Source organism: Crinia signifera, chromosome 1, assembly GCF_055691185.1.
Source record: "Crinia signifera chromosome 1, ASM5569118v1, whole genome shotgun sequence".
In the NCBI taxonomy this organism is placed as follows: Eukaryota; Metazoa; Chordata; class Amphibia; order Anura; family Myobatrachidae; genus Crinia; species Crinia signifera.
The window spans coordinates 313,163,825-313,178,667 of NC_139217.1; the positions used below are offsets into that span (position 1 = coordinate 313,163,825).

Consider the following 14,843-nt stretch of genomic DNA (forward strand, 5'->3'; position numbering starts at 1 on the left):
GTCCCATCCAAGTTTATGATCAATCAGAAATATACCAAACAAAAATAGAATCTTACCATATCCTGCGCCACCCTGATGAATGTTCCAAAAAAAAAGAAAAAAGGAGGAAGTAACAAAAATAATTAGTACCACTTTTAGATCACACTTGAAATATAGAAAGTAAATAAAACCCTGTTTGAAACAGACCTCAATATTACTGAAAAAAAAAAAATATTGTACCCACAAATATTTCCCACAATGCATTAGAGCCTAAAAAACTAGACAAGTGGTTGATATCAGCTCATGGGTAACTTATAAACCAAAAAATATAAAAAAAACACACACAACTTACCATTCCATCATAATGGTCAGGTCTCCCTCTCCTATCACTGCAAAAAAATAAAAGATTAATTCTACATATAAAAACACACCAGAAGTTGGCACAATCAGAAAATTTGTAACCAAAAGTATCAGCAAGAACCCGAAAGACTGACACCACAGGCACACAAATTTGTTCAAAATAATAAGAGAATCCTTGAAACCAATTCGAAGGCAATCTTACCCTCCTCTTGGTGGTGGGGGTGGTGGAAGTGGAAGATTACGAGCTCTACTGCCACCTCTGCCTCCACGACCCGGAGGAGGTGGGAGGGGCCCTCGCCTTGGACTCATATCATCATAATCTCTTCTCGACTGTGGCATGGGCCGGCCACCTGGTCCTGGAGGCATACGATCAAAACCTCCTCTTGCATGCATAGGGAAGCCCATGGGCCGCCCTCGTCGGTCATCAAACATCATTGTAAAGCCACCATAATCATAGGTTTCATCATAGAAGTTAGGGTCATATGGCTGTGCACGCCCTTTAATAGGAGACTATGGAAGAGGAGAAAAAGTAAATAAAAGCAAAACCATACATGAGAGCAAAGTTCAAATATAATTTTATACAATACTTACTTCAGATATGAGATCCAGAATAACTTTAATGCACTCAACCACTCTATCAGGCTTTCCTCCAATAAGCACAACACGATCAGTAGAATGGGGGCAGCACTCCTGGAAAAGCTTAATTGTAGTCTGCGTATTCTGCAAAAATTTAAAAAGAGGATGTAGATTAACTACTAAAAATACCATGTACAAAACCAAGTAATAAAGTTTACTACACAAAGTACAAATTTAAAATGAAAACCTATTTAGAAAAACATGTCTAGTACTCTGCAAATTTCAAAGTCAACATTTAAGGAGTTGGCAATATTAAGCCCCGCACACACGGGGTAACCAGTCCTCCATGCTGAGCGATGGGCTTAAGCACGATCGCTCAGCACACATTGCGGTACACTTGGTGATGCGGTTTGCTGAGCAGGGATTTGCCTATTGTTCATAGGCAAAGCCCCACAATCTAACACCGGCTTTCGGTGTGTGCAGTGGCAGCGCGCAGGACTGTGCAACGCTGCAGGGTGTACACAAAGTGGTCAATGCTCCTCCATATCTAAGCAATCTAGTCAGATTGCTTAGGTTGAAATAATGTACAGCCCTTTAGGCTCTACCAAAAAGAAAGAGGGGGGGGGGGGGGGGGGGGGGGGGAACGACGACACGGGACGGTGGCGCTGAGAAACCCCAAACCACATACCTCTCGAAGTTCCTTGATCTTTGCACCTTTAACACCAATAATTCCTCCGGCCAGAGACTGGTGGATCAAGAGCCTCAACTCGCAATCAAAGTCATTTCCCTTGTAATGTTGATACTGCAGAAGGTTATTGGTAAAGTGTAAGTAAAACCGGGAATAGAAAAATTAAATAAAAAAAAAAAAAAACACACAACAAAAACCACACACATACCTCTTCTAATGTAGGAATGATTTTCTTCAGTATCTCTCCAATTGTCTCAATATCTGCACTGATACTTAATATACTGTATAATACATATGACATAACAGAAAAAAGGGGAAAACATGTTACAAAGACAGCCAAATAAATATTAACAAGGATATTAATCTGATTTGAATCAAATTAATTCTCTGTAGAGAACATGCACATTTGCCTTGTTTTTTTTTTTAGTTTTTCCTTCATTTTAATGTGACTGGGCAGTAAAACGTTTAGATGCTGGTGAAGGGAAAGGGATTCTGGAAGGATTTAGATTAAGCGGTCAAAAAAGAAATAATAAAAACAACAAAAAAGGAGGCACAGAACTGGAAACAAGTGAATGATCACATTCCCCGTCACCACTAATTTTGGAAACCCTCACTATTTGAATGAAACTGGCGCACTCCAGGGAAAGTTGTAAAATGCAATAGGTGAATATTGTATGGATGAAACCACTTAAACTTGAAATACTAATGTGCTTTGAAGAGAAGAAAAATAACAGAGAAAGTAACATAAAGGTGAAGTGAAAGTGATTAAGAGTTAGCACTTCATTAGAAAAGAAAATAATTAAATTATGTAACAGGCAATGCTGGAGGAATCAGGTGGGCCACGAAGACAGAAACCACTTAGAAACTAAACTATACAATATGGACAATAGGTAACTCTTGAAGTTATGTTTCCCATGTATATTGAAATTAGTGGGTCTACAGACCATGACTTACATAGAAGTTCAGTGAGGGACGAAAAGAAAATAAATAATCCAATGGGAACAAAAAGACAGAAAATAAAACACTATGTAGGGGAAACTACTGTAATCATATTAAAAGGCAGGTTATCATACATTTCTCTTTCTAATCAGGCAGTGAGGCATAAACTGTTGGGACATACCGCTCGGGGCCACTGCTGTCTGGGACTGAAACACTGGCATTGTACTGCATTGGTCATTGGCGTTCGTGGATGTTGGCATTGGGCATGGGCATTCAATCGGAAGATGTCAGGAAAAGTGCCCGTTGGGCAACGAACACATTTTTGGGCATAGCCAACCGGGGTTTTCACATGGGCGTTCAGGGGTAGATGGGCCATCATGATGGGCAACGCAGGGGTAAGACGATCCAGTACATGGGCAACGGAGATATATGGCCAAAAAAACAAGGAGAGGGAAAAGGGGGGGAAAAGCAATACATTTTAATTTAATACAAACTAGACTGTTTTCAATTAAATTAAATGGTATTAAAGGCATACTGTAATACAATAAAAATGTGTAAATTAGCAACTTTAATACTTTAAAGCTAGAGGAATTAAGTTTAAAAATAATAGGCGTGCAATTTGACATTATACAAATATAGTAGGCTGGCTCGTGAGTATAGACACATTCCCCCTACCACTCAAAAGGGTAGATAAAAAGGGCCCTGTTTATCAATTGTTTACTTCATAAAGTTATGTAGAAACTACAGTTTCTGCATAATTCTATTAATTGTTGCTATGTACTAATAACCGGATACATGATCCGTCACAAAAATCTCCTGCATAATGCTTATTAGCTCTGCAGTTCATAGTACACCTTATTAAAATGGGGGCTCCTATTTATCAAACACTGTAAAAGCAAAGCTTTTCTTAGTTTGGCCATGTTAGTTTATACCATCTTCAGATGAAATAACATGCACTAAATCTATGGAGAATTTACATGCAGCAGAGAGATCTTCCAATCCTCTGGCCTGAAACAGATACTATGCACATGGGCTCACAGCAATCTCTCACAAATGAGAAAGATTCCCTCAAAATGTCAGAAATAACTTGCAGGGACAGCAGTTTTTACAACTGCCCCTACAAGCTAACTTTAGTACAGAACAGGAATATGTTCGTTAAAATGAAATTATCCTCTACAATTCAGATTGTTAATAGCAGTGACGCAATTTACATTTAGGCCCCTGACTTACAATACCGTGACAGGAGAAAAGGCAAGAAAGCTGTAATAGGTCAGCTTAAAATTGTGTAAGACATACATTTTTGTAAACTTTCAAGAAATGTTATTCACGTGTCTAATCGCAAGAGTCAACCCACTAAAATAAAAAGCTTAGCCTACAAAGAACTTCTATTCAGGATTATTCAGATCTATTGAAAGCAATGACATTTTGTATTGTAGAACTCTTTACTTTTACACATTATAAATATGAACTAAGTAACTAAAAAAGAAAAAATATATCAAAAATAAACACCTACAAGTTAAGAACCAATAGTTTTAAAGCCGGCTAAAAACAAACGCTTAACGTACTAAAACAATTTAACCAAAACATCGATAAAGTGGGAACTGTCAGCAAAGTTTGGCTCTACTCTGCAAAAACAAAAATATGGAGAGGGAATATTGTTTTAGAACTCACGTCTGTCCGGAGTGCTTTAATATTCTTTCCTCCTTTACCAATTACTGCACCAGCATTCTGGGGAAAAAAAGTGGGGATTATAAAACCATTACAAAATGCGTATTATATTAGTTTAAACTTAAGAATGCAATTATCTACAAATCTAAAGCACTAAAATCAATTTCCATTGAGTTATGAGATTAAAAGGGGGGATGGACAGGATACAACAAGACATACTTTGCTCTGAAGCAGTATACGTAGTTCAACCATCATATCTGTGTTTCTAGATCTCTTAAAAGCTTGTTCTTCCTCCATGTCCTCTGCTGGGCGTTTCCCTGAAGATACAAAATTGTACTATTAAAGAACAGGAATGCATTCAGCTTTCTTCATCAAATCAGGTAACACATTAAACAATAGGAATAAAAGGAATTTCTGTAAAAGAAGCAGGGAGTAAGCAAAGGGCAGTTTACCGTTGGTCTCTGTGTTGGTGAATTCAACCTCTTCCTGCTCTGTCTCCATTTTCATGTAATGAACTTAGAAAGTGGTGGTAGCAATCTGCAAGGAAGCAAACAGAAGAGATCAGCACAACTGATGGCCACATGATTACAGGCGTGCTGCTGCGCCGGGAAGTGCATTAATAAAAGCTCCCTCTCAGGGCACCGATGTTATAACATAAGAATCAAGTGGGCGGGACAGCGATGACACCACACAGACCAGACCACCTATGAAAGCCTGGCCGTATATATACACTATAGCTTGCAATCCGCAATACAGAGAACTCGCACCGGCGGCGCCTCCAGTACCCAATCACAGGAGGCCGGCTACAGCGCGCCACACACGGCGGCGGGATCGCAGCCGCCGCGCAGACAATGGGACGGGCACACAATGCCTGCCGGCATCCGGCTGTGCGCAGCGGTTCTCTCATCCCCAATCCTTTGTCTGGGCTACAGGACACCGGCCATTGCAGCCCCGCCCCTCTGCCGCAAGCTTCCGCCACCGGCCATTTTGTGAATGCGAGAGAAGACGGAGAGGCAGCATGGCGGCTGCACCCACAGCCTGCCTAGTGACCGGGGCGTGTGATCCGAGCTCAGCGAATACCGCATGCAGCGCGGGCACCGCAAGACTCTCCGTGCTACCGATAACACATCACACGTCTGTCGCAACAAAGCACAGCGCTTGCCGGCTCAGGGAGGGGATTAAATAGTACTCGGGGCGGGTAACACGAGCAGGGCTCCCGGGCCAGTGTGTGCATCGCGCGCGTCTCCAGTGACCCACCACGGGCAGGTGCGATAAGACGATAGCGCGTGCTGCCGGGTTGTCCGCACCGCCAGCCAGCCTTGCTCCCGCACGACAGTGTAGCCCCGGCACAGGAATATGCGCAGAGCAATCCGTACACACAGTCGGGCTGGAGGCAGAGGCCCATAAGCGTATAGGGTAGGCAGAGAACAGGATATCCTCCACGCCATACGGAGTGACGCACCTAGAAATACAGCCACGGCCTGCCCCAGTCACAAACCCTCAAAATGCTACTCCTAGCCGGAAAGCGGTGTCCCTCCCTCCCTAGCACCGCCGCTACCCGCTCACTCACCGCCTTCCTGTGCCGCTACCGAACTACCTCCACCAACGCGGCCGAAGCACAAGACGGATCTTCACCAGAGTGCAACCTAAAGGAGTGATATGTGCAACCCTCTCCTTGCTAACTCCTATTGGCTGGACGCTACAGGAAGAGATTTGATTGGCCTAGCAAAAAGCCAATCAAAGATAACCCCGCCCATCTAGTACAACGGGGCACAATACTATTCATGCTAGGTTGAACGGGAGGCCTGGCGCGGCGGAGGAAATTAAACGGCCAGTAATTATAATAGTCTAGTAATGCGTGGATACATCTGACTGTATGTGTGTGTGTGTATGTATATATATATATATACATATACATACACACACACATACAATAAATGTGTGATTTCTACGTAGATGTGCACAAAAAGGCCTTAGTAGCGATACCATGTACGCTTAAAAACATATCTGTGTAAAATAGAAAATGTCTTCCTCAGTTTCTGAGGTAGAACATAGTACCCGTTGCCAGGACAATAGATCCGCCATGGAGGAGGGGAGCACGACTGCTGCTTAACCACGAACTCTCGCGATATCCTGCATTGCCGCCGTCGTCGCTGCTCCACAGTCTCCTCCAATCAGCGACGGTTGCTGGCGCCCGGGGAGAGCTACGGCCGCAAATGCTGGGTACTGCTGCGCGGGAGCCGGTAATCTGTTACGGTGATAGCTACACACATACTTACGTGGGTGTCCCGCCTATGTACTATTGTAGTGTAGAGACGGTGTGGCACGGCTGCAGTAGCTGTGTGTGCACTGTAATGTGTGAGAAAACTAGGGCTCATTGTGAATTTCATATTTTCTCTTTATTTTCTGCGCCACACAATGAATAGAGAATGAATTGGCCATGACATGATCTAATCCAGCGGTTCTCAAACTGTGGGTCACGACTCCATGTTGCTGACCATCAGGCTGATGACTTTTCTAATCTCAGTCAGTGATTCAATGGCAGGTATTCAATGCGTCCGGCGATGGGGTTAAACAGCGAGGATTGCAGAAAACCATCGACCCTCGCTGTTTAACCCCCTCATCAGCCGCTCACCCTAATGAAAGTTCTGGGGAAATCCTTCGCCCAAACAGCGAGACCTGCGGCTAATGCAGCGAACCCACTGTATTTAGCCGCGAGTCTCGCTGCTTCTGGAGCCGCATACGCCAATTCTCCCTTGCTCAAAAAACAGAGCGAGGGGGAATTGGCGTATGAAGGGGGGTGAATACTGACAGGGTGAGTGGTGACAGCGAGCAGGAAGCCCTGCCCATTGTCGCGCTCGCCTACGGCATTGAATACCTGCAAAGGAGTCTGAAAGATCTGTTGAATTGTCTGTTATTTTAGACTCCTCCCATCAGTTTGTGCCTCCACAATGCTGCCATGCATGTGCTGTCTGCTGCTTACACATGTGACGTGATGACCTTCTGCAGTAACTTGCTGGGGTCCCGTATTTATTTTTATTGTCTAATGGGGTCCCAGAGCAAAATAGTTTGAGGACCCCTGATCTAATCAGACCAAAATGACTACGCGTGCGTTTTGGGAAGGGTGCATTGTGTGGGTTCTTGACATCTACCACATGTAGGGTTAAATAAAAAGAGTAGCACTTGAAATCCCCTCCCCCCACCTCTACTACCTGACCAGATATTTATTTATTAACATTTTCTTATATAGAGCAGCATATTCCATTGCACTTTACAATAAGAGACCGTGATACAACAAACTGGGTATTTACAGACAGTTAAAAGGTTTGAGCGCCCTGCTTACAATCTATAGATATGCCCCTTTTCTAGCTTTAAATTTAGTTTAATATTGTTGAAACCCTAGAACATGTACATACTTTGCCAGGCAGTAATTTCAAGTTTCTTTGGGGTATTTTATTACCCCTGTATGTGTTCTTGGGTAAAAGGCTAAACTTTAACTTGGTGGGGAAATGCAGCGATAGGGGCCCATAGTTAGAGGTGTGGCCAGCCTCATTGAGGATTAGGTAACCATTATAATATACACCAGGGGTGGGGAACCTTTCTGGGGCCAAGGGCTGTTTCTATTGGGGGAAAAAGCCTCGGGGGCCATATATAAAAAAAAATAAAACACTTACAAATTGCCCTGAGGCAGCCATCCCATGATCCGGCGGGTGCCGCAGTTTAAGAGTCGCTGGTCTGTGTGGTCTGGCGGCTGTGCAGGGAGTCAAGTACAGGGGAAATCTTGCGAGAGGTCGGTAGCTCTCGCGAGATTTCCCCTGTACTTGGCTTCCTGCACAACTGCCTGGAAGGTGGCGGGGCCAGAGGTTCCCCACCGCTGATATACACAGTCCAGTCACATTGGGCCTTATTCTGATCGGTGCGGATTTTACCGCATGCGGACGTCCCGCCGATGTTGATCGTCTGCGCATGTGCAGAGGTCACTCTGCGCATGTGCAGGCGATTTCGCCGCACGTATTCTTTATACACCGCACAGGGGGCGTAGAGGGGCGTGAGGGGCTACTTAGCCTCATTACCCTATGCATACGCCCCGCGTTTCATGGGCGTTCCCATGCAAACGCGGGGCGTATGCATGGTAATGAAGCCGTGACGCGTGTGTAGGGGCCGGGCATCTGACATCGCCGGATGTCAGCTGCCCGCCCCCATACATGATTTCACACGGACAAGTGTCCGTGTGGTCTTGGGTGGCGGGACCTGGTGGAGCGTGCGGCCCTGCATTCGATGTTCGGCGACCATCGAATGCAGGGGCTGCTCCCAACATGGAGGAGGCGTATCCCCGTCCACTTTCATGCGGACCGCCACATATCCGCATACGGACGGAGGTGGCGATCCGTATGGAAGGCGGGGATTCGCCTGCACGGACATGACCGCATATTTCTGATCGGGCCGCACCGATCAGAATAAGGCCCATTATGACCATCTCCTACATTTGACACCGGCTGCGGGTAGCCCATGTAGTACGTCACATGCCATGCACTGGCTTTGTGGGTATATAAGGTATACCAACAGTTCATGTTTTCCAGATCTCACAGAATCACAAGTGAAGTAATAAGCTCCATCTGTGGATCTTTTAAAATGTGTGCGAATGGATAGATATGTAAATCAGCCATTCTCATGCCATGCGAACATATGCGCAGTGCGAATGGTGGGCTGGCGTACCATCATTCGCAGGGTTTGTTCTGGTTGACTCGCAAGGATGTGCATTCGCATCCGAGCGAATCAACCAGAATAACTCCCACAGAGTAATGTTTGACAGTGGTCAATGGGTTGTGTAAGTGTAGAAATAGAACATGCAGTATTATTTATTTATTAACAGTTTTTATATAGCATATTCCGTTGCGCTTTACAAAGGAGTAGGTGATACAACAAACAGGGTATTTACAGACAGTCAAAATGTAGTAGGGCCCTGCTCGCAAGCTTACAATCTATAGGGAAATAGGCATTGATACATAAGGATAGATACTGTATTCTTTATTGCAATGATTCCACCAGAACGCAAGGTTCTGTGACTGGTTCTGGAATTTGATAAGCTTGCCTGAAGAGATAAGTTTTTAGGGAACGCTTATAGGTTTGGAGACTGGAAGAGAGTCTTATTGTGCTTGGGAGGGTATTCCACAGAGTGGGTGCAGCCAGAAGAAAGTCCTGCAGTCGGGAATGGGAGCGAGTAATGAGTGTGAATGAGAGACGCAGATCTTGGGAGGAGCGTAGAGGTCGTGTTGGATGATATTTTGAGATAAGAGAAGATATGTATGTTGGTGTAGTTTGGTTTCTGGCTTTGTGTGGAAGTAAAATAATTTTGTACGGTAGAATATAGGTAACCAATGAAGTGACTGACAGAGTAGCTTTGCAGACGATGAACGTCTGGCTAGGAAGATTAGCCTCACAGCTGCATTCATGATGGTCTGTACTGGTGAGAGTCTGTATTGGGGAAGGCCAATAAGGAGACCATTGCAATAATCAATGCGTGAGATGATGAGAGCATGGATTAGAGTTTTTGCAGTGTCTTGAGTAAGGTAAGGGCAAATTTTAAATATGTTTTTTTAGGTGCATGTGGCATGATTTTGAGACAGATTGAATGTGGGGTACAAAGGGAAGCTCAGAGTCAAGGATAACACCTAGGCAGCGAGCTTGAGAGGTAGGAGTGATTGTCATCTTCTCAACATCAATAGAGATATCAGGTTGGTAACTACTATTTATTGTATAATTAATATAATTCATTCTGTTTTTAAAATATTAAGTCATAGGTGGCGAGATGACATCCAGGATGAAACAGTAGAAAGGCATTCAGAGACACGGCTCAATACAGATGGGGACAGGTCCGGGGAGGATAGGTAGAGCTGAGTATCATCCGCATACAGATAATACTGAAATCCAAAGGAGCTGATTAGTTTGCCAAGAGATTAGGTATAGATTGAGAAAAGCAGAGGACCTAAAACTGAACCCTGATGTACTCCAACTGAAAGAGGTGGTGAAGAGGAGGTAGAATCAGAGAAATTAACACTAAAGGAGTGGTTAGATAGGTAGGATGAGAACCAAGAGAGGGCTGTGTCTTTAAGACCTAGGGATTGTAGTGTTTGTATGAGAAGTGTGTGGTCAACAGTGTCAAAAGCAGCATAGAGATCTAGAAGAATTAGTAGTGAATAGGGGCCTTTAGACTTAGCAGTGACCAGATCATTCACAACTTTAGTCAGTGCTGTCTCTGGAGTGTTGGGCATGAAAGCCTGACTGAAGTGGGTCCAGTAAGTTGTATATGGATTTTTGGTTGGTACCTGCGCACTGAATCTCTTTGTAATCGGTTAGCAGCCGCACTAAACGGATGACTGTCTCCGTTTCAATTCGTAAAGGTTCTATATGGGTTGTGCTGCGCTCTACCTTAAACTGGATGACCTCTATACATAATTTAAATATATGAGATGCATGTCTTAAGAAAATTATAATTTATTCAAAACATAAATAGTATAAATCACAGTACTGTGTGTATAAAACCCCACTGGGTATCACTCCTTTGCAAGCGTGAAAGGATATTGAATAAATTAATATTTATGGGAAAAAAATGAAGAGCTCCCTAGAAGAAGGCTTACGCCGAAACGCGTTGGAGAGAGTACCCCCATTACAACCCAACTTACTTTGGAGACAGGCAGAGAGAACGGTAAGGCAGCGGCAAACAGCGTGTGCACACACTGTACGACGGCAAGGAGATCGCCAAGGAGGAAGCCCCGACAAGAGGTGAGTACGGAGAAGGGAAAGTGAGGGAGTGAGCCAAGGGACCTGTAGAGTGGTGAACAGTCACCGGGACGGGTATCTACAAACCCGAAACGGTGGTCTCAGTAACCACCACAGACAAGGTGCAGCGTCCGGCCAATTCCTGACTGCACGGTGAGCGGTGTGATACACGCAGCTCCCCGGAGCAGACAGACGGCGCACGCAGCCCAAAGAGTCCGGGACCCACAGTGCACACTAATACCCACAAGTACCAGACCCGGAAAACCAGAAGAAAAGAGGTACAGTACCTGAAAGCTGTATCCAAAAAGTAAAGACAATTTACAGTATATCAAACAGCGGGACGCCGCTATTACCATTGACTGAAGGACATAATTCTGTTTATTCCGAACAGAACCATTTCGTGCACATTATTTTTTCATTTTTTTCTTTCTGCATCATTTCATTTTTTTCCCATAAATATAAATTTATTCAATATCCTTTCACGCTTGCAAAGGAGTGATACCCAGTGGGGTTTTATACACACAGTACTGTGATTTATACAATTTATGTTTTGAATAAATTATAATTTTCTTAAGACATGCATCTCATATATTTAAATTATGTATAGAGGTCATCCAGTTTAAGGTAGAGCGCAGCACAACCCATATAGAACCAGTAAGTTGTATGAGTTAAGAAAGTGTGTGAGGCGAGTGTAGGCAAGTCTTTCAAGTAGTTTGGAGGTGCATGGAAGTTGAGAAATGGGACGGTAGTTTGAGAGAGAGCTTGGATCAGAATTCTTTTTTTTTCAGAATTGGAGTAATAACTGCGTGTTTGAACAATGAAGGAAAGACACCAGTAGAGAAAGTATGTGAGATTATGTAGAGGAAGTAACTAGTAGAATGATTTATTGCATTTATGTGGGTGGTTTGGGCATTTGAAAAGCTTAGTGATTTGGGGTGTTAGGAGCAGTCTTGTTCATGGTAGTGTATTCATGAAAGTGAGAGCAGTTTGAAAAAAGTCCTGTAATTGTGAAAAGGAACAAGAAATGAGTAAGGATGAGAGACTTATAATGGGTGCGTTACTAAGCACATGACATCACAACATGTAATTTAAGGCCCATACACACTGAAGAACGCTATGGAAAGCCGTCAGCTCGTTGGTGGCTGGTGATGATGAGGGAGCGCGCATCAGCGCTCACTGCCAGCGCGGTTTTTGACAGGGGTTTTTTGAGCTGAAAGCAGCTCAAACGGGAAAAGTGAGCTGCTTTCAGCTTAAAGTCACCCAGTGTGTATGGGTCTTTATATTATATTAACATCAGTGTTATACTCCATGTTAGCTTGTCATGCACTTGCAGTGCCTCATTTGAGAGAACCTAGATTATGGGATTTCACATGTGCGAAGCCATGACAGAGTGACTCGTGCTTTGAAAAATGCATTCTTTTTAACAAAATTGCTATGTATATCTATATCTATATATATATATCTATATATATATATATGTATAGCAAAAACAAGGGGTTATCGGAGTGCGCTAATTAGGGTACCACCTAGCCAGATTCCACATTTAGTCCACTACACGGATGTATTTATCAGTAATTATAAAAACACATGGTTCTTCCGTCCACTTTTTCAAAGATGACTCCAAGTCAGACAAATGGTCCTTTATTCATAAAACCCAACGCGTTTCGTCACAAGGGACTTCGTCAGGGGTATGGCAAATTTGCCATACCCCTGACGAAGTCCCTTGTAATAATAATTTACTGATAAATACATCAGTTTATAATTACTGATAAATACATCAGTGTAATGGACTAAATGTGGAATCTGGCTAGGTGGTACCCTAATTAGCGCACTCCGATAACCCCCGTTTTGTACACCCCTGGCTCTCACTAACAGGAGAACCATATCGGAGGAGCAGCTGTTAAACTAGAAAAAGCGCACGTCAGAGGTTAACCTTTGTATTATATATATATATATATATATATATATATGTTTTCACACCTTGACAAAGGGGCGCTGCCCCGAAACGTTGGTGGTTTATTCCATGTTTTTCTAATACACACCCAATAAAACTGCACATGACACAGGTAGCGCGTAGCGTGATCAAAAGAAAAATACAAACATACATGTAATTTATACTCACAAACCATCACCAATGTTCACTCTAGGTGCGGGAGTGGCAGCCGGTGTCTTTCGCATCCGTCATCACTGAGCATCGCAGCGTGTCGCACATACGTACAGACGTCCCGGTGGCTCCGTTGCCTTGGAGATCTGTAAACATTACAGACCGGTACAATTTTATTACAAAGAACATTTACACATAATACATTTTAAAACACATATATCTATCAGCATGAGCATAGCAGACTGAGTAAATGAGATCAAGAGCATGTTTTAAGCTGTGTACACACCGGGGCGTTAGGGGCTGGAAATATGGTCGCAGGCGACCATATTGCCAGTGATGGGAGTGTGCCCCGGTGATAAATCGCCGGGTGCGCCCTCCTGTTTTCAGCCCCGTTCTAATAGCTGGTCGCAGGAGCTTGCTCCTGCGACCAGCTAATTACCTCTGCGGCACCGCCGGCAGAGGTTCCCTTTCATCAGCGACCATCTCTGGTGGCTGATGAAAAGGAGAAACTGAGCAATATATTGCTAGCAATATATGGCTGAGCAATATATCTCCCCGTGTGTACGGGGCTTTAAAGTACTTTCTACATCATGGAGAATATCTATATTAGATGGCAACAGCTCTCTAACCAGAGCACAGGTACCAGTATTAGAACCTACATAATCACAGCCTATAGGTTTATAAAAAAAACACCGGAGGCCCAGATGTTCTTTAAGCCCCCGAGGGGATAATGTTCCTAATCGATAAATCCATCCCATCTCACATTGTACTAATTTCCGGGATCTATCCCCACGTCTAATCGATGCAGGAATATGATCTATCAGAATAAAGCGCAGGGATGCCACACTGTGGCCAGCATGTAAAAAATGGCGTGCCACTGGTTGGTCACTGGACCCACTTTCTAGGGCACTTTTAATCGAATGGCGATGAGTAGCTATTCGTTCCCTAATAGTCCGGTCCGTCTTGCAGACGTATCTATAGCCACAAGGACATGTCAAAAGGTATACTACAAATTTGGTAGTACACGTCAGCCTATGTTTTATAAAATACTTTTTACCGGACAGTGGATGGCAAAAATAGGAGGATGCTGTCATGGATCTGCATGTAAGGCACCCCAAACACTGGAAACATCCGTTTCTGTGTGCCAAAAATGTGTCCGTATGCACCTGGCTACTGGTGAGCCCCGTAATATCAGTACGCGCCACCCAATCAAATATAGTACGGCCACGTTTGTAACATGGCATAAGCCTGCTATCAGCCAAACCTATCTTAGGATCAGCTGTAATGATAGGCCACCATTTCTTAGCTGTTCTGTTAATATCATTACTCTGGGAATTGTAGTGATTAACCCACGGTAAACGCCCCCCAGAAAATTTCTGTCATATCTGTCCATAGCAAAAAAAAAAAGCTAAATGTGGAGCACTAAAACAGTTGGATCAATATGGTATGGTATAAAATTACAATTTCGCCGTCCAACTGACAGCTTTCTCAAAGGTATGGCACCCTATGTGTAATCCTGGTTTATATACCCACAGACAGGAAGTTCAATTAAACATTTTTGCATATTTAATATTGCCATACCTTTGAAAAAGCTGTCAGTTGGACGGCGAAACATGTCAGGGAGCACCTGCTGATTTGATTTTATTGGGTTACTGGCGGATTGGATATCTTGTTCCTTGGAATATTCACTTGGTACATATATCAATACTGGACTGTTTGCTGGACATTATTACCATCTGGTACCATCCA

At 43.7% G+C, this 14,843-nt stretch overlaps 2 protein-coding genes across 6 annotated transcripts in view; one reads left to right on the forward strand and one right to left on the reverse strand.

The window, feature by feature from the left end:
• Window positions 1-6,292, reverse strand: part of HNRNPK (heterogeneous nuclear ribonucleoprotein K) — a 19,213-nt gene extending 12,921 nt beyond the window's left edge. For 3 of the 4 annotated variants that reach the window (XM_083186317.1, XM_083186310.1, XM_083186314.1), the window contains exons 1-11: window positions 5,781-5,925; window positions 4,663-4,747; window positions 4,430-4,527; window positions 4,214-4,270; window positions 2,724-2,767; window positions 1,812-1,884; window positions 1,604-1,717; window positions 931-1,059; window positions 542-849; window positions 332-368; window positions 57-72 (exon numbers count right to left, since the gene is read on the reverse strand). In XM_083186317.1, coding sequence (XP_083042443.1) covers window positions 57-72; window positions 332-368; window positions 542-849; window positions 931-1,059; window positions 1,604-1,717; window positions 1,812-1,884; window positions 2,724-2,767; window positions 4,214-4,270; window positions 4,430-4,527; window positions 4,663-4,717 — 931 coding nt within the window. In that variant the 5' untranslated portion in view covers window positions 4,718-4,747; window positions 5,781-5,925. Of the gene's footprint in view, window positions 1-56; window positions 73-331; window positions 369-541; window positions 850-930; window positions 1,060-1,603; window positions 1,718-1,811; window positions 1,885-2,723; window positions 2,768-4,213; window positions 4,271-4,429; window positions 4,528-4,662; window positions 4,748-5,780; window positions 5,926-6,268 lie in introns of those variants that run through there. The other variant, XM_083186318.1, reaches the window with a different exon arrangement.
• RMI1 (RecQ mediated genome instability 1) overlaps window positions 6,132-14,843 on the forward strand; it is a 24,323-nt gene continuing 15,611 nt past the window's right edge. Inside the window, exon 1 of one of the 2 annotated variants that reach the window (XM_083186303.1) lies at window positions 6,132-6,453. The gene's annotated coding sequence lies outside the window, so the exon portion shown is untranslated. Of the gene's footprint in view, window positions 6,490-14,843 lie in introns of both variants that reach the window. The other variant, XM_083186299.1, reaches the window with a different exon arrangement.